The sequence below is a fragment of the Haemorhous mexicanus genome, chromosome 2 (assembly GCF_027477595.1).
Source record: "Haemorhous mexicanus isolate bHaeMex1 chromosome 2, bHaeMex1.pri, whole genome shotgun sequence".
In the NCBI taxonomy this organism is placed as follows: Eukaryota; Metazoa; Chordata; class Aves; order Passeriformes; family Fringillidae; genus Haemorhous; species Haemorhous mexicanus.
Genome location: NC_082342.1, coordinates 2,815,622 through 2,840,828, shown reverse-complemented (window position 1 = coordinate 2,840,828; position 25,207 = coordinate 2,815,622). Strand labels below are relative to the sequence as shown.

The 25,207-nt window shown below is 38.9% G+C and overlaps 1 protein-coding gene across 4 annotated transcripts in view; it reads right to left on the bottom strand.

Annotated features, from left to right (window-relative positions):
- The window catches only part of EPHA3 (EPH receptor A3), a 176,508-nt gene that overhangs the window by 20,014 nt on the left and 131,287 nt on the right, over positions 1 to 25,207 (bottom strand). For 2 of the 4 annotated variants that reach the window (XM_059871604.1, XM_059871617.1), the window contains exons 7-13: positions 22,442 to 22,604; positions 20,868 to 20,970; positions 20,351 to 20,418; positions 16,647 to 16,772; positions 11,941 to 12,126; positions 8,083 to 8,144; positions 5,661 to 5,870 (exon numbers count right to left, since the gene is read on the bottom strand). In XM_059871604.1, the coding sequence (XP_059727587.1) occupies positions 5,661 to 5,870; positions 8,083 to 8,144; positions 11,941 to 12,126; positions 16,647 to 16,772; positions 20,351 to 20,418; positions 20,868 to 20,970; positions 22,442 to 22,604 (918 nt within the window). The remainder of the gene's footprint in view (positions 1 to 5,660; positions 5,871 to 8,082; positions 8,145 to 11,940; positions 12,127 to 16,646; positions 16,773 to 20,350; positions 20,419 to 20,867; positions 20,971 to 22,441; positions 22,605 to 25,207) is intronic. The other 2 variants (XM_059871610.1, XM_059871627.1) reach the window with 1 other exon arrangement.

The following is a 25,207-nucleotide window of genomic DNA, read 5'->3' as shown; positions in this document are numbered from 1 at the left end:
GTGAGAATTAGAGGAAAGAGACAATTCCTGGTGATGCCAGCTTTGACAGAGTTTTTTGAGAGTCACACATGAGAAAAATGAAGTTCCAAATGATAGCAGTGCAAAACTTGTTACTGAAGGAAATTCTGGAGTGAATGTGTTTTAGTACAGAAAACTGTGAGAGTTTAAAGTTATTTCCAGCTATGCACAACGTGTACAGAATATATTCTGAAGATTTCACACCAGACCAGCTCTTTGCAGTGCTTCTGACACCTCCATTATACTCCAGTCACACACCTCTCCTCACATCCACCTCTGTGGGAAGAGAGTGCTCTGACTTCCACTGAGTAACCAGCAAAGAATAAAAAATTAAATATTCTACTGCTTTGCCTGCACTCCCAGAAACTGTGTCTGCACTGAGGGTAGCTGTACAATCACCAGCTTTATTAACAATAGAAATGCAGGCATTAGTGTTAATTAGAAACCTAAGTACAGTCTAACTATGTTGAAGTATCTTCATTTTCATGGCTAATATTGCATAAATTAAATTAAGAATAAACAACACAGGCAGTCCTGACTCAGACTGCAATTCAGGCCTCCAAACTGTCCCTGGATCAGGGCTTAGAGGCTTGGCAAAGGTCAGGGAGGGGATTGCCTTGGCATATGGTTTTCATGGATCCCATTCTGTCTAGCAGAGCTCCCTACCAAAAGACAAACCTTTATTTCACACACAACCCCTAAAATCAGGTGAAAACCACATTTCCACAGGAAAAAGAGGACACAGAAGATAAACTGGAGTGTTTGAAACCACTGTTTTATCACTGAAGAACCTGATCTCTCTCTCTTGAAAATTTAATCTGTTGGATGATGGTCTTTAGTCACAAAAAGTACATTGTATTTTCCATGCTTTATAACTTTATTCACAATTCCCAGTGCTGCTCCAGAACAGTACCAAGAACATAAAAATGACTGTTTTTCTCATACTCAATTAATAAGCCCCCTTTACAAGTGTCCAGGGGCCCTCAGAGAGTCCAGGGCCCAGCCAAGAAACAAGGAAAGCTCTCCTGTAGCCTCGTGTTTTCACAAGAAATCCACTTACAGTTTTAGATGTGAGGCTGATAAAGAAATCAATCTCTCTGTTTTCTATGCTAGAAGTGAGCCCTGGATTTCAGTAAAGAACATGAATCCTGGGGGAAAGCCACATCCTAAATTTACATCAACAAAGACCCCACCACCACAAAGAGAATCAGACATCTCCCACTAGACAAGGGCAGGAATTTCATATTGGATAGAAGGTCTTTATAATCTTATGTAAAAAGTTATCTATGAAATTGGAGAAACACTTCTACCAAAAAACAAACAAACAAACAAACAAACAAAAACAAAACAAGACATTAATTAGTCTCCTCACATTTTGGGACTGCTTTATTGCAGAAAGATTAGAAACTCAATGAAACAATTTCTGGCTTTGCTTTACTGAAAAAGGAAGGTGCATCAACCCCAGATCCTTACTGCAATGAGTGTGAGTCATTGGCTTTCAAATTCTCTCTGCTAAGTCTCAGCTGTAATCCTATACAAACCTGCAGATGCACATAGCATTGCCATAAATAACTTTAAAATATTAATTAAAATGCAGTTATAAAAAGAAATCAACTGCCAGTGAACAGAGTCTAAAAGTGTAATTTTGCTCTTCTGCTCCCCAATGTGTCACAAAAATGTCATAATTATTTTTAAAAAGGGATTTTGCTGACTCTTTTCTTGTAATAGTTTAAGAACAAGAACAGCAATATATTTACTGATTATTTTCTGAAGATAAGTACAGTTTTCATATATTTTTGTCATGGTCTCCCTTTAAGAGCATGTTCACCATAAAGCTCAGCTCCCCAAACTTAAGTAGAAAGACAGCTTTGGTGTTGGAAATTGTAGGAGTTTGTTATTGCAGGCACTCTGGGTCAGAGAATCTCTCTCAGGGCTGGAAATCAGCGAGCCAGCAGTAACCAAAAGTTTTACCTTCTGTAGATGGAGCTGCTATTCTTGCAGTATCTGTCTCTCCAATATAATTCATCTAAAGTCAATGAAGTCCTCAATTTATTTCGAGCACGTCTGGCACTCCAGCACAAGGCAGCTGTTTCCAGGGCTTCAGAACCCATTCCAATATTCTGATTTATAATCTGCTACAGGGTGACAGCCACAGGCACCTAAGCCACAGGCCTGGGGAGGAGTGATCAAGAAAAATGGATTCTAACTGAATTACTAGAAGGAGTTTGCAGAAAAAGCTGAAAGTAAAAGCCTGATATTCATTCATTATACCAGGACTTAGGAGAGGCCAGGAGATGTCTTAATGGCACAGAACAAGAGAGATTCATGTGAGTGAGATGAGCCAGTTTTACCTTTTTACACACCTGACATTATCTGATGCTGCTTGTCAGTCCCTTACTAATGCATTTTTTATATTGAAATCATCTCCTCCTTGAGTAGTCAGTGATGACAGAGCACTGTTCCTCTCCTCTGGGCTTTGGGGAAAGAGAATTTATGGGCTTTTGTTTCCTTTTTCTACCACACCCTTCAATACATTCAGACTGCATGACTGTGATTTTGCACATATAGGGAAATACAACTGATTTCTGTCCAGCATGGGCTGCGTTAACATTAAAATGCCATGAATACTGGGGATGTATCTATGTGCTTAAATAGTCAAAGTTCATCTACAGATTACCCAAATATTGTCTTTGAGAGACATAATTACAGTCCCTCCACAACTGGGATGGCTTAAATTCACTTCCATTTCATAGTGTGTCATTAGTCCACCCACTTGTCATACAGACATCTGAAAAATAATAAGGATAAACTGGATCCATTTGAAAATGACAATTTTAATACAATCTCAAAGTGAACAGATATGGGGAATGTGGATAATTACAGCACATCCCCTCAGGCACAAAGGCTCTGTGAAAAAATTAAAAAATCCAAACATTCAGTCAGCCTGAGTTACATGCTGGCTTCTGCTTTTGTAAGCAGGCAGACCTCAGGCTGCCAAAGGCCTTTTGTGGTATCAAGGCAGTGACAATAATTCAGGAGGTAAAAAAATGACCCTGTCAGGTAGGAAAGTTCCTTACAACTCCTGATTCCCTGTAATTCACATGTGCACTTGTGATCTTTGCATTGTCCTTCAGGCCTCTGGTACAATAGCATGAATATCACAGATTATGCATTGATATATAAAAGAATACATAAATTATTGATGTATAAAAGGAGACATGTTCATAGCCTTTATGCAAAGCTTCTTACATGGCTTCTGAGAACAGCACAACATAAAATTTCACCCAGGCAGTGGTGAGTACTGAAAGCCTGGCTGGGATTCTTGGGGGTAGATCAATCCTGACTTGCAATTATGAATTAAAGCACTGGAATCATTCTCAGGCTTTGACATTTACAGGTGGAAAATAGGGGTAGATAAGGAGCCTAAATAGAGAAAGCATCCATCTTTGCAGCTAACTGTATAAATTTCCTAGCACCACTGATACTAAATGGACAACTGGGAGTAGGAAGAGCTGGAGGACAGGAGGACATCAATGTAATACACACTCTGTAATGTTTGAAATTTGAGTAATAATTTAGATTTTTTTGTTGCTTTTTAAAATATCTTGTCATCCTATAGTCTTAAAGACATTAAATAGTTTGGGACAATGCCATTTTTAGGCATGAAATAGTTTGAGATAATGCCATTATTTTTAAAAAGTGGCACTATTTTTGTCCGAAAATTAGTGGTTGCAAAATGTGCTAAGCCTAGGAAATGGTCCTGTGTTTTGTGAAATATCCAAGCAGCAGGAACACGAACTGTTCATCTCTCTGCCAGTGGTGAAGCTCTGTTTCACATCTGTGATCCCCCTTTTTTTCAGCTGGGGATCAAACATCCCACCTGGAAACACTCCCCTGACATCAACATAAGACTCACTTCAAAGGGAAATGTGAGCAAAAAAGATGAATGTCAAATAGCCTTGTTCTTCTCTCAGAGCCAACATGTGGCACAGGTATATTCACAGCAACAACTCTTGAAAAAAAAATTAGATTTGTCCTAAGTTGCATTTGAAGGTTTTAATTATCTGAGCATCTTCCTGCAGCAGTTTGCACACACACCATAAACGCCAGATGGAGTTTACTGAACACAGATGATTACACTTCACAAGATAGCTTCTTTCTATCTGATTTCACTATCTAATTGCAAACAGGCAGGTAGACTCATAAAATAGGTGGCAGGGGGAGAGGAAGAGGAAATTCACACAGAACACTGGCTGAAAACACTGACAACTTGTGCAGCCTGATTTGTCCAAGCCACCCACAGACATGTCACTGATGTGACAGCTTCATCCAATGCTTCATTTTCAGCCTGGTTTTAAGAAGAGAGCAAACAAGTGTCTGACACAGCAATACACCTTATTATTATTATTATTATTATTATTATTATTATTATTATTATTATTATTGTTATTATTGTTATTATTGTTATATTTATTTATTAGGGCTGTAACACTACTGAGAATGAGCACTGCTTTCTCCTGCTAATGTCTCTTCATATTAACCATGCCAGACCTCTGCAGACAGTTTTCTAAAGTGATATATATTGCGTATTTCTAACTCCATGGCGAAGTTTATCAGAGGGCAAAGAAAACACTGAAAGGTCAAGTAAAGAATATAGTCTTTATGCCTGGTAAGTTTTGAAAGTATGATAAGTGTATCTATTAATGTATGTGTATATAATGTGAAAGAAATCTGTCATTTCTTTACTCATTTCTCATATGTTATTTTATTTCAATCATGAAAAAGGCAGCATGTAAACTACTAAAATTATTGATTGCTCCTTTCAGTGTTCAGGAATGAAAGAAACCTTAGAAAACCCACATTAAGCTTATGCTGATGCATTGTCATCTGGTTTGTACAGTGAAGATGAGGTGATTACTGTGAGCAATGAAAATTATACTTGACTAAGATACTGGATGTTAATGTCACTTTTTGTAAAGCTAACAAAATCTACTTTAAATAGCATTAAAATGAGCAACCAGATATCCAAGTGTAACACACATATATACATAAAGCTGAAGGCTTCCACAAAAAAAGGGAAATGTTATTCAGGGTCATAATCAGACATGCATTTTTTGTTTTACTCAGTTAGGGGTACAAGAGCAGGTATAAATGACACTCCTTGAAGAACAGTGATTGCAGTACACCCCAGTCAGACATATGTCATATCATGCTAGAAAACACACAAAAATTTGATGGGTACGATTTTTTTTTTACTGTGTGGGAGCTAAATCAGCAGTAACTAAAACTTCTCAAAGCACACATGAAGGCTTAAATTATTGTGTGCCAAAAGAACTCAGGCTTTAATTGTAATATTCACTCCCTTACACAGCCAGGAGAAAGAAACGGAGCCAAGAATTTTGCATAGTCTAAGGAAAGTAATCTAGCAACACAAACCATACTTTTCGTATGGAAATTTTCTATTTTCTCCAGGACATGAATTTAAAATAACTGTGATGAGCTCCTGGTTTACTGAACATCTCTGGGCAGACAGGACTGACTGCCCTCTGCAACACAGCCCCAGATTTCAGATTTCCATCAGATTTCAGTCTTTGCCACACCCAACAAGAATTTAAAAAAGGTAAAGGAACACAGGAACTCACCCTTGTGGTGTAAGCAGCTTCTGGGTCATCCTCCAGTACACGAGAGAGACCAAAATCTGAGACTTTGCAGACCAGGTTGCTGTTGATGAGGATGTTACGAGCGGCTAAATCCCGATGGACGTAACCCATATCCGACAGGTACTTCATGCCAGATGCAATCCCTCGAAGCATGCCCACCAGCTGGATGACTGTGAACTGGGCATCATGCTTCTGCAAAACATTGGAAATGTCATCTCAGGCATTGCTCATGTTCCTCCTTGCACAGATTTTTTCATAAACAGCCTGGAAGCTCCTCAGATGAAGAGCTCGTGAGTCAGGCGTTGTGATTTAAATGCCACATGTTGGTCTCCCAATCAGCTGAGGGAAGGGGACAGATTTGCAATTCAGAAAAAACTTCATTTTTCCCCTTCTTGCTGTCATCAGAGTTTTAATTTCCTAGATGGGGCACGTGTGAAAGCAGCACATAAATCTAAGTCGTGTGTGCTCCTGAGACTGGAGTGTCAGAACATTACAGAAACAGATGTCCAACTTCCCTGCAAGGCCACAGGATTTTCTAGTGAAAATCCAAGCCTTCCCCAATGGCCTAATGAAAGTTTTCTATTACACAAGAAATTCATTTAACAAAAGCAAATGCTGATCCGAGTCAGCAGCTTTCAAATTCTGTTAGTTTTAAACTTATTTCAAAAATTCAAAAATTACTGAAACACATTATGACTTAGCCTAGAAACCATTAGTTGGATATATTTCTAACCATCTACTTCTGAGCATAATTCAAATCTCCCAACTTTTACTAATCCTGTTTGCTAGCATCTACTTTTGATATTGATATATGGATATATAGACAATAGGACAGCATTTGCTGTAGTGCAGCTTTCAGATGAATTCCCCAGTGCTGTAAATGTAACCTCATGGGCAGCTCTCCAGCTCCTCGTGCTGCTGCTTCTGGAATTTTATTAAATACAAGGGAGCTGGCTCTGTCACATGAGGTGATCTGACATGAATCAGTCTGCCAGACTGATTGCATCCATTTTTCATTTTTGGTTAGTGTACTTGGGGGTGATATTAGCACTGGAAACATTAGACAAATATATGACACAGTGGATACTTAAAGAGTCTCTCAGAATTGCCCTTCATGAAGAAATTAATATTTTAAAAGATTCTTAGCAGTTGTCTGTCCCTTTTTAATCAGAGCCAACACAAGAGAATTTTATATAGACTCTGGAAAAGATTTAGCTAAAAACCAGAAGGTTTCTAACAGAATCAGATGCTCAGAGAGCCTTTCAATGGCAATGGGGAAAGCAAACTAAGTAGTTCCAAAAGGCATTTATAAAAAGGTTATAGGCCCTGAGTTGCCTGTGATATTAATGAGCCACAAGGTTCTTATCTATGTCTCCACATTACAGTAATAAAACAAAAAAAAAAAAATCACAGTAAAATGAAAGAACAAGCTGAACAACTGTTCTGTGCAGTCAGAAATTATTCTCCCTTCCTCAGGGCTCTCTTCAAGGATTTCAAGTCTAAACAAAATATATATAGTTCAGTACAGAGATATTTCATTCAGCTATCCTGACACATTATTTATATGCATTTTACACGCTCCAGTGGACACCATAACATATATAGTACATAGAGAAACTAAGGTTGACAATCTATCCCCTTTTGGGGTTAAATGTCTAGTTCAATGTTATGAATTTGGGGGATAATGTCATTCAACCGTGGCAGAACCAAAGCAGTCTCCCAGCCAAAGCTGAGTTTGCCCTAACAAATTAAAATTAAACCAGTGTTTCCCCTCAGATGGGATTTCACTTCTCCTACACTCCTTGTTTTGCCACAAGTAAATCTTGGTGATGCAGGGAGCGTTTGAATTTTTTTAGGCTCGCTACCAACTTTGACAGAAAACAAAGATAAATCAGCCACAGCATTAGTGTGTCTAAGGTTGGAAAAAGAAAACAGGCCAGCAAACGTTGCTAGCTAAACATTTCTAGCATCCTCAGGTATGGGGCTATTCTCTCAACTTTTCATTACTGATAAAATTTCCACAAATCCATTCATTTTGAAAATCTCCTGCTTAGAAATAGAGGATGCCAACCAATAGGCATACAGACTGCATTACAGTCATAATTTAGCCTCCAGAAAAACAGTTCTTTTTGTGTGCAAGAATGTTGCTTTGTTTTGTTCATTTTTAATAGATATGACACATTAATGCAACCAAAATTGCCTTAATTTTGGAATAATGCTTACTGCAAATGGACCAGCAGATCCCTAAGTGGCTTTCTGAGCACATCATGATACTCACAAACCCAAATGAAAATAAAGAAATATCAAGCAACAAGAGCTGCTGATGAATCAGAGTGGCAGAAGACCCCTAACAAGTCCAGAACAAGAGTCACTTCTGCCCCATTTAATTTCCTGTTGCACTTACTCGTAGGAAGCTGTCCAAGGAACCATTTTCCATATATTCAGTAACAATCATAACTGGTTTACCTGAAAATAGAGCACAGGGGTCAGGCTTTTCAAAGGAACACATTAGAACACAATCAGCAAACCTAAGCATTTTAGGAATATGTCCAAATCTTCCTAACCCCAAGGAGAATTTTTACATTATTCCTTTAGATTGACATAGGAAGCAAAAGATGTATGGGCAAACTGAGGCTGGGCACAGATACAGATGGAAAGGAAAGTGCACAGTGAAACACAGGAAAGAGAAGCAGAGCTGTAAGATGGGCATTCCCTCCTTCCAGGCACTCCTTATCTCTGTGCTGGGATTCCTGACAGCACAAATTTGGGACACAGCTGAGACCTGAACATGCTGCACCCACGAGGCACTGGCAAACTCTAAGAAAACAGCCCTGGAAAAGCCTTTTTGTTCCCCCAAAACTCATCCAGATATATTCATATCAGTTTTTGAAACCATTCCTTCCACCCTAGGGCATTTTGTGACACAACCAAGATTCTCTATGCAGCTCTGCCAAGCTGGAGAGAAAGTAATGTAAAAATTCCTGTGATGACAGGGAAGTTTTCAGACCAAGGTCATTGCCCTGCTAATTTTGCCATCATATGGATTTTATTATTTCATAATATTTACTAATGCTTTGCTTATTTTCTCTTTGTGGTAGAGAGAAAACTGGGTAAGACCATGGAGTCATTTAAGGAGATGAATTATTATTGCACATAAAATACAGGAAGGCATCTGACCATAAAAGTAGGACTAAGGCCTGCATACTGTATAGTGGGCATGGTGAAATTTTAGCTTTTAAAATTGAACAGCATGAGGCTTGAAAAAGGTACCCAGCTTAATTAAGAACAAGAAAGCCATTTAAAAAGCCAAGTCAATGGTAACAACTTCTTTTTTCTGTTTGCTTTTCAAAAAATACAGCTTCTACCAAACAGAAATCTTGAAAGAGAAATACCAATTTCAAAGAATGAGTTTAATACAAGAAGAACATTATGAATTAATGGGTTCAAATATCTTCTTTTTGTGGTACAAATGATGTGTTATACTGTGGGAGTCACACTAATGACTAATTAATTGACTGTCATCCATTCACCAGGAGGAAATACTGTATCCAAAATATTAATCTAGAATGACATGAGATGATACAGATAAGAGATCTAACAATGTAAAAGCTCAAACAAAAAATCTATTTATACTTAGTCTTGTTAGCCAGAAATACATAGTTAAAGAAAGAGTACTTAACTTGCACTCTGTGTGTACCATGAATTCAAAGGGATTTCTGGTAACACCCAGAATATGCTGCTGGACCTTTCAAGTACAGGGCTATCCAAAACTTTCTATGATAAATTGATTTACTTTGCCCTGCACTTTGAAGCCAGGAGACAGGTGCCTGGTTTCTGTACAAACTCAGGCAATTTTACGAGGCTTTATCAGAAGAACTTAAATTAGAGTAAGAAATATATCTTCTAAATTATTACAGGAGCATCTTCCTGCCTTGCTCACCCACACTCCAAAGGCCTTAAGTGCAGGGTTTCACCCTCATGCAGCTGGAAATGTGCCCATAATAAGAATCATATGCTCTGAAGTTTTAAGAAAGACCTCTGCATCCATTTATCAAAGCTTGGCCGTTCATAAATGATAACAAGTTGTGTCAACAGCATTGCCCAGGTTTATTAGAATAGCAGGCTGCAAATTGCTGTAAATTATTAGTAAACTAAGCAGAACACGTGTGCTGGTTATTAAGACTGCTGCCTACAGTGTGCCCAGGAGTGCAGGGCAGCAGCTGGGAAATGCAGAAATCCATGTGGAGCAGAGAAACAATTCTGCACTGGAGGTGAGGCTGGAAGCCTGATGTGTTGATTGATTTGTTTAAAAAAAAAAACAAACAAAAAACCTCCAAACTCCCAAGCTTCTTGTCCTTCTATCAGAAGAATGTCCAATAAAACAAATAATTATTATTGTATTTAGTTTGTGGCACATACTTTTGCCCAGTATAATGGAGACAAATATCCCCAGAGCAGATTTCTCAGCTCCTGTTCTGGAGCTATCTGCAGAGGGTGTTGTACCCCTGAGGTTTTTTTTGGCTTCAGCTGGGAATATTCAGAGTTTGCTCTCTCACACATGGATGTGATGGGCAGCTGGCACTCCTGACCTCCTCCCCCTTCCCCCCAAAGCAGCCAGCAGTGCTGGGAATGCACCTGAGTGGCAAACTCACTAAAAGTCACTCACACAGAGTACAGAGATTATTAGTAATGCACATTCAAGAGCAACGCACAAACTCCTGCCTGTACAGCAATTAAATTACTGTCTCAAGTGCTCCAGGAATACAAAATGTAACAAGAGAGATTTTAGCTCAGCTGTGTGCAGGCTGATGCTGGTGTTTCAAGTGATTTTGTGACTGAAAATCTTATTCTGACTGTACAAAATGTGTGTCACTATAAAAACAGGAGATAAACCTCAATTTATGCAGGGAGACCTTTCCTAATAGGGCTGTGAGACCTAAGATAGACAATAATTTCTTTGTTATTGAAATCAGCAAAATGGAATTTTATGAATCACACATAGAGAAGGCATTATTATTATTATAATTGTGACTCTTCATAACATGTAGTGTTTTACATACCTTTCACTCGTGACTTTTAGACATATTCTGGTGGGGTTTTCATTTCTTATACTTTTCAGCAGCATGCTATGGAATTTTTTAATGCCTATCCTTGTGAAACTTTGAATCACACAATTAAAAATCAAAATTTTCTTCAAACTAATAAAACCATCTACTTAAACCCAAAGTGTTTGGCATGTTTCCATCCAGTTAGACTAGGAAACATCCTCAGCAGATTCCAAGCTGATCACTGAAATGGCAAAGAGCTGCTTTGCCAGCAGGGTCCTCTGGGATGAACAAGAAAATATTGCACCAATGCTCCCATGAAAAACCTTGGAGCATTCCTTTTTTTTTTTTTTTTTTTTTTTAAGATTGCCTCATATAAAAGCTTATTGATCTCCCACTTAATAACAAATGTAGGTAGATAAATTTGATTGCTAAATGTATCTCTTCAATCTGCAGTGGAAATATAGAAAATGTGGCTAAAGAGGGTTGTTGAAATATATTACTTTTCCAAGAAGGTACCACATGTACGTGGAGGTTTCAGTTAAATTTTTTTGGTCTCAAAAAGAGAGGGTGATTTGCTATCATAAACAAAGATGAAGAATATGCATTAACAAAAAAAAAAAGTCCCAAGCAAACACATAACATAAGCACCAAAAAGCAGATTTAGAAAAGGCATTTTAGTAAATATATATGTAAGTATAGAGATAAAATTAATTTCACTATTGACAGATTAAATCCTCAAGACTTCTTTGAGATTTTTACCAAGATGTTTGAATTCTGGAATTCTGGAGCTTTAACATGCCTTGTACTGGTACTTATTGACTATCCCATTCAGTACTTCCCCTGCATGAAAACCATCTAGGAAAAAAGTTTGGCCTTATTTAATGATTCTCTAGAACCAGTTGTTGTACCAGGTAGGCTGTTCATTAATTAGTGCTAATGACAAACCTAATGACTTAGCTGAAAGCAGAACACAGTGAAGTTCAGGGCAATTAAGAAGCCTCAGCTCATCAGTCTCCACGACTCCTTACCAGATCATCACCCAGTGCCTCCTGGCCCTTTTGGAGCAATTCCTGACTCTGGAGTTTATTAAACCTGCCAAGTTATTATTGAGCTTTTTGCAGAGCATAAACCTGGATGACTTCATTCATAATTCACTCCTGCTCTCCTTTGACAGATCAGCAAATCAGAGAATTATTCAGGCTGGAATTTCTCACTTTTAGTGACGACTCCCTCCAGCCGGATGATGTTGGGGTGGTCAAACTGGCCCATGATGCTGGCTTCTCCCAGGAAGTCCCTCCTCTGCTTCTCTGTGTAGCCAACTTTCAGGGTCTTGATGGCCACTGAAATTTCCTTTTTAGAAGGCAGCTTCAGGCGTCCACTGCACACTTCTCCAAATTCTCCTAAAAAAGAGAGTGGAAAAGTGATGAAAGCTGAAATGTGATTATTCCATAGGGATTCAAGGAAGAGAATCAGCACTCCAAAAGGCCCCTGGAATGTGGTGTACACTGGTTTATCTTTTTGCAACATGCAAGAGCAGAGCACAAGGAAAATCATCTTAATATTCAAAAGAAGAAGTATTAAATATATAGAAAACTAATGGAAGAAGACACCTTACTTGAAAATTTTTTCAGTTGAATAATTTTTATAGAAATCACATAAGGAATTTTTAATTTATTATTATTTGAGCAGCAAATGATTTCAATGCCCCTTTGCAGCTTTCCTTTTCTGAATATTTTTATTTTTTAGACAGCCATGGTAATCAAAAAAGGCCTGAATAAATGTGTGGTAGGGCAATGACCTTTCTCTGTTGCTAACCCAGGCTAGATGTGAGTCAACGACCTAAAAATTATTGTCACCATATCTTACTACCAGCTGCTTCATCCTCTAGGCACAGAACTGTACTATCAAGGTAATAACCACTCAAAGGAAGATATATTTTTATGTACATACATATTGCTAAAAAGCACTGACATTACATCCTTTGATTCTAACACTGTTTGTGTTTCAGGCTGCCAAGACAGGCAGCAGCTCAGAGAACAAATTTTAAAAGCTGTTACTAGTAACTAAAGGGAGTAGAGTTCTTTTCAGACCTAATTAAAAGCATTCAACTTCTGCAAGCCCAAATGACCATTATACTTTACCAGGAGTTCAAACACTAACCCCAGCTCAATACTGTCAAGAGCACCACAAAATAGGAAGACCAAAGCACATCTTGAAAACAGAGGGAAAGGGGGAAAAATGCTTGAAATAAATCTTGTAGCGCCCAGCTTCCAACTCCGTTTTCTTGATGTTTTAATGGTCCAAAAAGCTATAACAAGCTAAGCTCTTAGAACTATTTTACAGTCACTGTCAATGGAGACTTCAGCTATGATTTTAGCCAACAGCCCAGCAATCAATCCTTCATTTTAAAGCTGGAATTGTGTATCTGATATTTGTTTAACTTCTGGGAAGGAAAAGGTTATGGGTAATGTCCATCAACACAGTCCCATTCAGCCATGGCTGAAGAACCCAGAGCTTGAGTGATTAATCAGATTCCAAAAGTACCTCAAGGCCAGCAGATGCTGCAAGAGAATAAAAGATGGGCTCTTTCTAGCAAAGAAGTTTGCTGTTGTCTATGGATATAAAGCAGGTTCACTTTCTTGGAAAATTATTTCATTGGAAAGAGCTCCCCAGGCAGCCCAACTACATTAACTTATAATTTTTTATCTCCAGGGCAGCATGGATGCTAAATACATTTATCTGGTCAACACCCATAGTGACCCATGAAGTTATACCACAATTTTTCCTGCAAATTATTATTATTTGATCCCAGTAAGAAATGGACTGGGTCTCACCTCCAGTTAAGGAGGAACAAGGGCTTGTATTTGAGAGGAAAACCTGGCACTGTAGGATATGAGGATGATGGCTTTTCATACAAAACCTTCCTGAGACGTTTATTTTTAATTACACCACACACATAAAGAGTGAATAACCTGCCCTGCTGACTGGTGTGTCTATTTACATGTGGGAAGCTGATAGGGATTATTTAGGAGGGCTGTTCATGGCACAAAGATCTCTCTTCAGGATATCTTAATTTCTTTTAAAAGAGGTTATTTAGTACATCAGGGGATGGTGTTTGCTGTGCATTTAGACTCAGGGGAACAGTAAATGAAGATTCTGTGAAATCAGCTACTCCCTTCACTTTGCTGCATTTTAAATCTGTGCAGAGAACTCCCTCAAATTTGGAGAGGAACGAAAGTTCAACATTTCATAAACCTTGGGAACATCAGCCATGTTCACTGGGACACTGCAAACCTTCACAGTAACTTCATAGACAGGTAGCCCTGAATTTTGTGAATAATTTCATTAACAAGATCGTGTGCTACAAGTATATTTCTTCTTTGGAAAAAAAGCAAATGCTTGCTTTCTTGTTCAGCAAAGCACATAGTTAAATCCACCCCAAATCAATAAAGTACTTTCTTCAGTATTCTCCTACTGCCCAGTTGGATTTAAACTTCTGAAGTGGTTTGTTGAACTGAATACACAAAAATAAGTGAGTTATTTTAAAAGAAAAAATTACTGTAAAGAAAAGTCTGAAAAAGTGGCTTCTGACCTCAATTTTCTTATTCTTAGCCTCCCACTAAAATCCCTTGTGTTTTTCTTGAGGTTCTTTTGGATAAGAATATTTCCTTATTGCATTTGTGTATGTTTTCAAAGCTATGTAAGCTCTGAAAGCCCTCTCTTCTCAGAGACTTCTGGCTAAAGCTGTGAAAAACTGCTTGGAGCACTTCAGAATGTCGAGACTGCTTGCCTGACTTGAAGGTCTCATTACTTACGTCACACTCCAGGGCAGTTAAATGAATCCCTTCTTCTCAAATCCCTGTCTTTTTTTTTATAATTTCATCCACACTTGCCTTGCAAAGGACAAGGGCAGGAAGAGACCAAGCCATTCACTCAAACAAGTCATTGACTCAGTAAGAGGCAGGAAATGCCTTTCTGTTTTTGGGGAGAAGTGTTCCTGAAGAAGTTGCCCCAGAGCACTCTGAATGTGAAAGCTACCATGTGCTGAGGGTGGTAGCAGGGTAAAGTGATGCCACAAACTCATTTTGGGAGCTCACAGCCCTCTGTGGCCTGATTTTCATCTGTTCTTCCCTTCCTGGCTCTTCCTGATGGCATCTCAAGCAACTGCTAAGAGGATGTTGGAATGCTAACTATACTGCCTTATGTGCTCCAGATTACATGAATTGAGTTATGGTGCCCCAAAAAAATGTGTTATTACAGCTTGAGTGCAAGTTTTAATGTAAAAAGCTTGCAGGAACCCTCTGCCACTTGGCTCAGTTGGTTTAGCAGGGTGCTGGTAATGCCAAGGTCTAGGTTCAATCCCTGTGGGGGCCATTCATTTGAGAGTTGGACTCCACAATCCTTGGGGGTCCCTTCCAACCCAGAAAAACCTGTGATTCTCACTGCACTGGAGCAGGGAGACTTTTAAAACACCTGACTCCTTTAGGACAAAGTCCTTTTTTGGAGCCTCTCAAAAATTTTCCCTCCATTTCCAGAGGCCATATTTGACAAATTTTGGTTTTCTTCTTATTCTGCTGTGCATCTTAACTAAAAACAGGTCAGAACAACCAAGCTGTAAAACATGGCATGATCCTAGGAACTCCTTTTCTAGATTCATATATTGCATACAGCCCAAATTTAGAAAGTTTGCATTTGTGAGGCTCCTGATAGTCTTGCAAGGAGACACACTACTCCTGGACTTAAATTTAGAGTATTCCTTCTTCTCCACACATTCCCTGCTATGTGCAGTAAGCAGAGCATTGCTGCCTTGACTGAAGATGATGGAGAACAGTGCACTCTTGTGGGGCAAAATTAAAACCAGCAAGGAACATGGATTCCACCTTTCCATAAAATAACTTCAAACTAACAACAGTTGAGTAGCTTCAGTAGGAGAGGATGAAACCTGCTCCTTTTGTTTTGCTGGGTGATTCAGGAGATACACTGAGTACAGTACACTTTTTCCAGCTGAAAATCTTTTGCTGTGCACTCAGAGTCTGTCTCTCACATCTCATGGTTTTTAATTCAAACCATACACTTAGAGAGAAGCCAAAAAAAATCAATAATAAAGGAACAAGTATTTTTCAATGGATTAAAAATCAATAGTACTCCTCATAAATGCTTTAATATAGGAGGAAAGGCAACACTCCATGATCTTCTGGCTCAATGAGACAATCTGCCACTTCAAGGAGCAAGCACACATTCCATCAGGAGCTACATGCTCCATTGCAACACTCAGTGTAATGAGAATTTCTGTAATCTAGCTCCTCTGATACAAAATCTGATCATTTCATCAGCTTGTTTCCTGTAAATCCAACAACCTGTGGCATCTTTATGGCTCAGACAGCCAGTTATTGGACAGACAACCCTTTTCCTCCTAAATCAATAATTCAAATCCAAAGGAGTGACCAAAATCAATCCAATGGCCAAAGGTCACTGCAGCCTGATGGATGCATGGTGACTGGTATGAAATGAATCTGTGGTTTCACTCAAGGCATAATAGTCAAGAGTCCTTTTATGGGGAAAGAGAAGAAAAAAAAGAAAACATCTTCACAGTTGATAACATTTTCTGTGCTGACAGATGTTAAAGAGAAACATAGAAGTGAGGCAGAACGATCTTTTCCCTTCCAACAGTGGTGCACTCAAGGATGGGTTGGTGTCCTTTGAGAAGCTGTCTTGCTGTCTCTTTACTTTGAGGAAAAAAAAAGAAGTAGAAAATTGTGTGCCCTTAACTTTGCACTGAAATCAGCTGTAAATATGACCCACTAATTTGAAGGCTTTCTAGAACATTTTATTTCCAGTCACAACTATGAGCCTAAAGACATGAAACAGTATAAACACAGCAAAAATCTATCTTTAGTTCAGTATATCTGGTGGTCATTACCTGCTCCAACTACTTTATCAATGGATATATTGGAAGCATCCAGTTCCTTGGCAAATTCATGCACAGCTTGGTTGGGATCCTCATATGTGTGTGGATCTACATAGGTTCTCAGACCTGGGAGCTTTACTGTGTAAAGACAAATTCAGAGAGAAAATGTTACTTAGACTTGAAATAAAGCTCATGAGACAACAGAAACCAAATCAACAGAAGGAAGAGGAAGGAAGAAACCAAACTGGTTTTTGTGGGTCCTCAGAATCTTTGTACAGTGTGAAGCCAGACACTAATGTCCTGCAGAGAAGTGTGACAATCCATTTCAAATATCTGCATTTTAAGGCAATGTTTAGATGCTGCCTTAAATTGACCCTTCTAAAGTAACAAAAAAGGGGCAAGGAACTAAATGTGTTGCTACAGTCAACCTGACAAGTTCTTAGGAATATATTAAGAAATCAGATTAACTCCAGGTTTTTTTTTTCCCCTAAATCCATCAACAAGATGCATAATAAGAAACTCATACATGAAAAAAATGTGCCCCTGCCTCAATCTCTCTGCCAGAACATTCAAGGATGGCAGATAATTGTTCTGAACAAAGGTTGGTTCAGGAGCTTTGCTCCCCATACATCCATGTTATTATTTTGGGCACCTCTAGAATTTCCTGGCTAGGGATTGCTGGAAGAGATATTCCTAACCTTTGCCTCCAACAAAAATGCTGAAAGCAAAGCACAGCCTCATTCTCCCTGCCCAGCTCAAAGCCTGGCTTGTTTTTGCACCCAGTCCCTTCTGTGCCTGCCTCTTTTGTACTCATTTTACAACAGGAATATGTTTTATTAACAAAAAAGTGAAATACCCAGCTCGAAGTTTTCTGCTTCTGACACAAACCCTACATTTCCAGACATGTATTCCAGCTTTCCCTAACTGTACAAGAAGGTCTTGTAAAAGATATTAACTCCTTCAACAAACACTTCTCTGACCCACTCAGTAATATCCTTTCCAGCTTAGCATTATTATATAGCAGCATTTTTTTCACTGCTAAAATAGTTAAACCTTTTTTTGCTGGGGTTGCAAAGATGGGGGGAATAAACCTTTGGACCATGAGAGCACAAAATTGTTTTATGAAGCAATGCAAAGTGTATGTATAAAAAGAAAAAACCCCTCAATTTTATGGGGGTTTATTGGCCTCAGAATATAATCACACCAGTTATGATAACTGGGTAACACAGCAACAAACAAAAAAATGATAAAACTGAGTTCCCAAGCTAATTGCCTTGAAAACAAAGCAAAGTAAGAGCCATGCTCCCAACACAAGGGCTGCGTGTGCACAGCATTACAAGGCAACTGTGTTTCCTTCAAGAGCCTGATGATTACAGAATTACCTGCAAGTAAAACAAAAAGTAATTGGCTGTATATTGCTGTTGGTTAAAAATCTTGTAAATGCTCCTTCCCGTCCATGCTGAATGTACATTACAGGCCCCCTCACATCCCCAATAAAAATAACAATTAAAAGCTCCTGCACTGTGGGGTTTTTGGCTTGGGATTTTTAATGCTGACCCCAGAGGTTCCCAAGATCAGGTGATGGTGGCTGCAAGGAGAATAATCCCTTCACACCAATAATTAAGGGCAGCCTGTGCAGTAACTGGGTTCTGTCATGAAATACAGATAATAAACACGTGCACATGTGTTAAGCTGCACTACTTTACAGCTCATTCTGTGCAAACATAATAATTTACATTTTCATTTTAACAGCACAAATTGCCCTAAAGGTAGCAAAAAAATAAAAAGGCCCAGCCAGAGGAGGCAAAGGGAGAGGATCTGAGGAGGTGAAACATTTTTGTTCCTTTGAAGTAATATTATAGGATTTGTAATAAGGCTGCAGGGAATAGCTCATGGCTGGAGCCTTTTTAAAAGTAATTCAGAATAAACTGACTGAAATAAACCAGCTGCTGTGTGTAAGATGCTGAAAGTTTACGACAGCCATGGAAGTTACTTTGTCCTTTTTTAGTCCATAGGAGCAATTTTCTTACTCTTTGGGAATGACTGTAATTTGGTATATTGAAAACTTCAACAGCCACACAGGTACATACTTACAAATTCTAACAGATAAATATCTGCAAAATCCATACTAAATAATTTTCAGGAACCTCTAACAGACATACCAGGTCCATGATTGGCTCTTACTGCACAGTGAATCAGCATGGCCCTGCTCAGAAAACAGTACATAAATATCTAAAGCCAAATTAAAAGCAATTTAATCCACAGGAATTTAACAGCACTGCCATGTTTAAGAATAGTGATTGCAACTTTCCATTGTATGGGAGTAAGGAGAGCAAATTCTGACCTGTTATTTGTCTGTGACACTTATTTTACTGGCTGCTTTTATTTTATAACCTCATTAAATTTGGATGATGAAGCATTAATTCTATGGGCCACATGTAACCTTAGAGATTTTTTTTGAGAATAGTTGGTTAGCAGTTGTTGGGCTGCAGCTTGTCTATCCCCTGACAGCGCTGGGGAAGGAGACAGAAATTGTGGATATTCCTGCTCTTGGCTCTCTGGAGATAAGGAGAGGCAGGAAACTTTAAAGAATAATAATTTGAGCAGTCAGAGAACAGCTATTCCATTGTCATGAGGATTGGAAGCAGCTCTAATTTCCAGCTACTGCAGGTAAATCCCTCATTAAAATGTTAATTCACTTATATTTGGGGAGGGGCCACCTGATTATGGTACCAGCAGCTCTTTTCCTGCAAACAATAAAGTGCTACTGTAGTGTGCAAAAGACCCCACAGATATTAATGTTACAACATGCTAAACAACAGAAATACATGGTTCAACCATGGTTTACATGGTATAGCAGGACACTCATCTGCAGCTGAAACAGTTTCAAAGATGAATTACTGCTTCTTATTAAACACAGTCTCATTAGACATCAAGAATTATGTGGGTGAAAAAAAGGATTTTCTTGTCTTGATGTCTATGAGGGGCATTGTCTTTGCCTGTAAGGATATAAAAATCCAAAGTAGAGTGATTAAATGAAAAGCCAACCAAGTAATCCTCCCATTCCTGATCAGGAATTAGGCTATCACCTTCTTTCCCCCTCAGCTTCTCCTGCTCCAAAATTCATTTTTTTCCTGTTTTAAAGGGTGTATGGATGGAGCTTTGCCTGTGAACCAACCTCCAGGATCCACAGCTCTGCTATGGAAAAGTGTTAACAAAATTAAGTATATTCCAAAGAGGATCCAGAATCAGATTATTACTATTATTTGTAGGTGAACTTTGTCAAGCAACCAATTATCACAGCAGCTTTAGTGTTCATCAAGACGGGTTTTATTTATTTATTTATTTATATTTTCCTTTGGGAAAGGAAAATATATTTCTTAGACTTTATTTAACGAGGAAACTGCAGTTGTACTCTGGATTTCAGTGCTGCACAACAGGATCAATACCACAATTCCAACCACATGCATTGTTTGAACTTAGACAGAGATGTTTTGCTCATTACTAACCTGAACACAGATGACAGAAGTTGAAACAAAGAATAATTGTTTGGGGAAAATCCCCTTACCCACAAGAGAAGGGATAATTCTCTTCCTAATTTCACCTTGGTTTAAGTGAGGTATGGCTCTTTTTTTTTTTTTTTAATTGAAAAATATCAGTTACCTAGGGGAGGAATTCAACAGAACTGGAAGCATTAAAAGGCTTCAGAAACTTACAATGGCCATTCCCAAAATGCAGCCTTTTCTCATCAGTGCCATGTTTAGATTTTTTGTATCCACAGAATCTAAAAGTAAAGAGAAAAAAAAATTAATACAGAGAATTTTATGTGTTAACTGCAGGTGGAAACAGAATAGAATGTTTTCCCTGCACAATTAAAAGCCTGTTTGAAAGTTTAATGATATTTACATTCTCTGTGCCCTATAGAGGCATGTGATGTTCTCAGGGAATTTGAGGAAATTGGCTAATGAGAGGATTTGTTGATTTTTGACCCCTACAGTTTAATTTTACAATTGCCTGAGAATGTGTTTATAGCATTTTTTAACAACTGCTGCATGATTTGGGCTGCTAACGTGAGCGGGCTCATTACTGACTGTGAGCAGTGCTTGGAGCTCCTGGGCAGCAGACAAAGGATTAAAAAACAACCACACCATCACACCCCACGTGCCACTGTCACCAGGGCCCCCCTGGGATGTGGCAGCAGGAGAAAATGTGCAAATCAGACACCGGACTCACCTCCCAATCAAGACATACACCACCACTGTGAGGAGGATGATGGCCACTGCTGCTGAAATGGCAATCAGCACCACCTGGCTGTTCTCACTGGAGATGGAGAAGGCTGCAAAGGCAACACAGAAACATGTAAATACCCTCACACACACACACATCACATTGGTGACATCAGAATTTACATGCACATAGGGGACAGGCATCGTTATATAGCATTTGGTCTCCTGGCAGATATTTAATCCAGGACACAATTTTTCATCAAACAAATAAATACAAGGAAAGAAAAGACTCCAGCCATCTTTGCCAATTTACCAAAGCTGTTCCTGCTACTCTCAGTTTTTTACTTTTGCTAATTTTAGCAACTGCTGGGAAACTGATGCTAATATATAAACATATAAATAAATACAAACATACATGCCATGTATGCCATACATACTTTATGTCATGTAAGGAACACTTCCTTGGCATGAAATCCCAAAATCATCACCTTCACTTCACCTTCTGTATGATAGAAAGTGCTTTTAGGAGCTAAGCTTCCCAGTTAAGCCTGACAATATCCACATGAAGGTTGAGGAAAGCCAGGGCATGCAGGCACAGATGTCTACAAGGGAAAAAAAGGGGCTATTTTCTGCTTTATTTTGGGTATCTCCCTGTAGACCCTGAGCACAGAACTTTACAAAATGAACTGTTACAAAGTGACAGGATGACTTTGGACTTTTAGTGTGAGAACCAATGTCCAGCTACCATTTCTGGCCCAGACAGGTTAGAGAGCCTCTGTTTAGGGTCACAGCATTCCCATCTGTGCCTGTTACACACCCACAGCTGCACCTAGTTATGATAACGGGGTAACACAGCTACAAACTTATGCCATTTGTTGGTCATCTGGGAAATTTTTATGCTTATTTTTGAGATGTGCACCTCTGTCTCCTTCCATATTCCTACTTTTTCAATTTCCCCTTCTTCTGGTAGCATTACTTTGCAGAGAAAACTCATTAACCTCTAAGCTGTTAAATTTTTTTATCTCTGCAAATGATTGCTCCCTGCTTGCTGTAATTGTCCTAACTTGAGCTCTAGTTTCAACTAGAACACCAAAGCTGCAAGTCACCATAACAGCAATATGTAACTCCTCTTTCTAAATATGAAGCTTGTTTGCCTTTCAAAATAAGAGCTGGGGTGGAGAAGGAAGAACAGGGGATGAAATATATAACATATCTCAAATATACTCAGAATCAGGGTGAAAGATTTGAAAGTAGAAAGACACTACTCTTTGTTCTACTATCACACCTCCTCCCTCAGCAAGAGCCACAGTCTTGCAAGGTATCAATTCTGGCCTGAGGTAGAAGTAGGGCAGGGGATGGAAGAAAACACCACCTGTGATAGTTCTGGGATAGAACTTTCTTTACAGCCTGTTTCAAGTTTAATGATAAAACATAAAGTTACCCAGCAGTGCTACCAAGAAAGACACATCATAAATAGTTATGAGACACATTTCCTCAGCTAGAGAAGGAGTGAAAGCAGCCATTGAGATCAGTCAGGAACTGGGCAGGGTGTCAGCAAAAACCTTTTGAACAAATACATACAGTCTGGGCTGGTCTCAAACTCAAACTTGCGGCTGCTGGTCCCGTATCCAGCTGCAGTCCTGGCTCGGATTTGGAAGACATAGGTGGTGTCAGGCTTGAGGCCACTGATGGTCACGTTGGTTCCCTTGGCTCTCAGAATTGTATAGCTTGTCTCTTGTTCCTGCTTTTGAAAAAAGACATTATCAGATTAAAACCACACCCAAAAAAAAAAAAAGGTGGTTGGTACTAAATTACTACAAATGTCCTGGAGACCACTGGTGTATTTTTGAATATTTCTAGCCTAAATGCTTGAGCAAACATTCATTTTCCATCCTTTAACAAGATTGAAAATGCACTACCTTTTAACAAGATACCTTAAATCATCAGATTTGCTATGGTATTGTGCTGTAAATGGAATACTAGTCATGATGAGTTTATGACATTTTATTAAATTGTTTCACATCATTTTGTCCGTGGTCTGTAATACAGCAAGAAAATTATTAAAAGATTACTTAAAAAACCATAAATCAGATTTGCCTACTTCACTGAACTGGAAGTTGTAACAGGCCAACTTAGACATTTTAGGGCCCTGCAGAGCTGTTGCAGGATGCAGTTTTTACTGCCTCACATTTTACAAGACAGTGGTTACCTCTATAACAGTCAGAAGGGAAACCCCACTCGGGCTCCTCAGCTCAGCAAAAAGGCAGATTTAGCTGGTTTTCTATTATGCTATAAAAACTATGAGATAGTTGTGTCCATCCTCATTTGGACAAAGCCACACTGAACTCAATCCTGGACTATGTTCATAAACCCTCTATGCTTAAGAGTCACCTATGTCTGACATCATGTTTTTTATATTAAATAAGAGGAGGACTGGTTTGTAATTTGCTAAGTTTGGATACACTTCACACTGTGTAAAAAGCTAATCCTGATAAAAGTATGTCTCTGTCCCACTGTAAGCACATAATCTCAACATCTAAGCATGCATTTGGGGGCTGAGGTACTGCTTATTTTACTAAAGCCATCTTGCACCAAAAGAGCATTTTTGGCTTCCTAAATATGGCAGCTGGAACTGTCTCAGGAAAAAAAAAAAAACCTCTTGGCCAGCAGCCACACATGTGGGAAACTGTGAGAATCTCAATTGTTTAGGTTCCCCAGCATGAACTTTTTTTTTATTCTGGAGGTGGTGGGGATTGGATGGGATGTCCTTTTGCTTTGAGCACCGTGCAGAACACTGCAGCCATTGAATCCCGCCGGGCTGAAAGCGGCAGCCCAGCGCGGGCACGTCGGATGCAGAGCATCTCACCTAATCCTCATCGTGTCTCGTGGCATTGCATTAGCTGCTGAGGGGCTGACATTTCCACTCTGACAACTCTGCAGTGCCAATGCACGAGCTCAGGGGTTGGAAAACACCCAACACACTCATTGCCATTTCACCTCCACGTGTAAAGTTCAAGCGACTGGAGTTGTTTTAGTGTGTTTGCTCTGCTGTCTGCAGGAATAGAGTCAGGATATTCTAGGGTAGTAGGTGAACATCAGAAACTGCTCACTTTGGTGCTAAAGAAGCCTAAGTGCCCTGTTCTTGGCAGTACTTTGATATACAGACACAGAAACATTTACACCATGGTTAGGAAAATTGCCAGAATCTCCATGTACTATTCAACATTATGCTCATGAGAAATCACAATGAAAGGAAAAAAGGAAAAAAATAAATTAAGAAAACAGAAAAAGCAGCTAAGTGCCTACAAGTTACCATCCAGAATCTAAACCTCAGGTAGTGTGAGCTGGACCCAGTCTTCAAAGAATGACTATAAAAATGTTGACCATGGCCCATTTTCTTTGCACAGTAAAAGAAAAAGGGAAATCAGCATTGGACCTCCTCAGAGTTTCCCAATACTTCTTTTAAAAGTTCTCTGTTCTAAATTCAGGGGAGCAAATTTACAGGAAGACACTGTAAAGAGCTAACATGATTGTGTAAAATTATTTATTTTTGAACTAACAAAGGCCTAGTATTATAATTTGCAGGCTTTCCTTATCTCACCATTCAGTTGGATGTAGGCAAGTATTTTAATTTCAAAGACATAATAATCTTGTCTTTAAAACACAACATCTTTTGTGTATGCTATGACTGGACATTCATTTTGATCTCACTTCAGGCTGCTTTTATGAAATGCAAACATTTCCTTCTGGTGCAGATATATACGTGCAAGGGAAAACACAGTCATGGCCCTGTCTGTTAATAATCCACATTGGAACTTGGAAAATAAACCTTTAAAACAATGGTATGGAGGATGTCATGGTATCTCAGTTTATGGGAAGCTTTTTACGCACATATTTTGTAAGTCATTTTTTATGTTAGCAGTAATCAAATCAGTGCAACACCACATAAAAGCCCAAGTTTATCTTTCTTGGGGATAAAGCAAAACTTCAGAGATAGAGCACTAGAGCTGCCATAAGCAGAAGGAATACACAAAAAGGAGAGTCAGTCCTTGCCAAGCAGAACTTCAACCAAACACTCTGAGGATAAATTTGAACTTGGATGCACAAAGCAATTTCTCCCTGAATATTTCTGCATAGTTTACCAGACACAACCTTTGCTGGGAAGCAAATCCTACTGCTGTTAGTGTCTCATTTGCAAGTGACATTTTATAATTTTACACTTGGTTTTACAAAAAACATACTTTGGAGACATTTTAAATTGATACCAGGAAGGGTGAAAGGTTTGCCCTTTTCCAGATAAGCACAGAAAATGCTTATATTATAGAAGGAAAAATATTTTTCCATCAG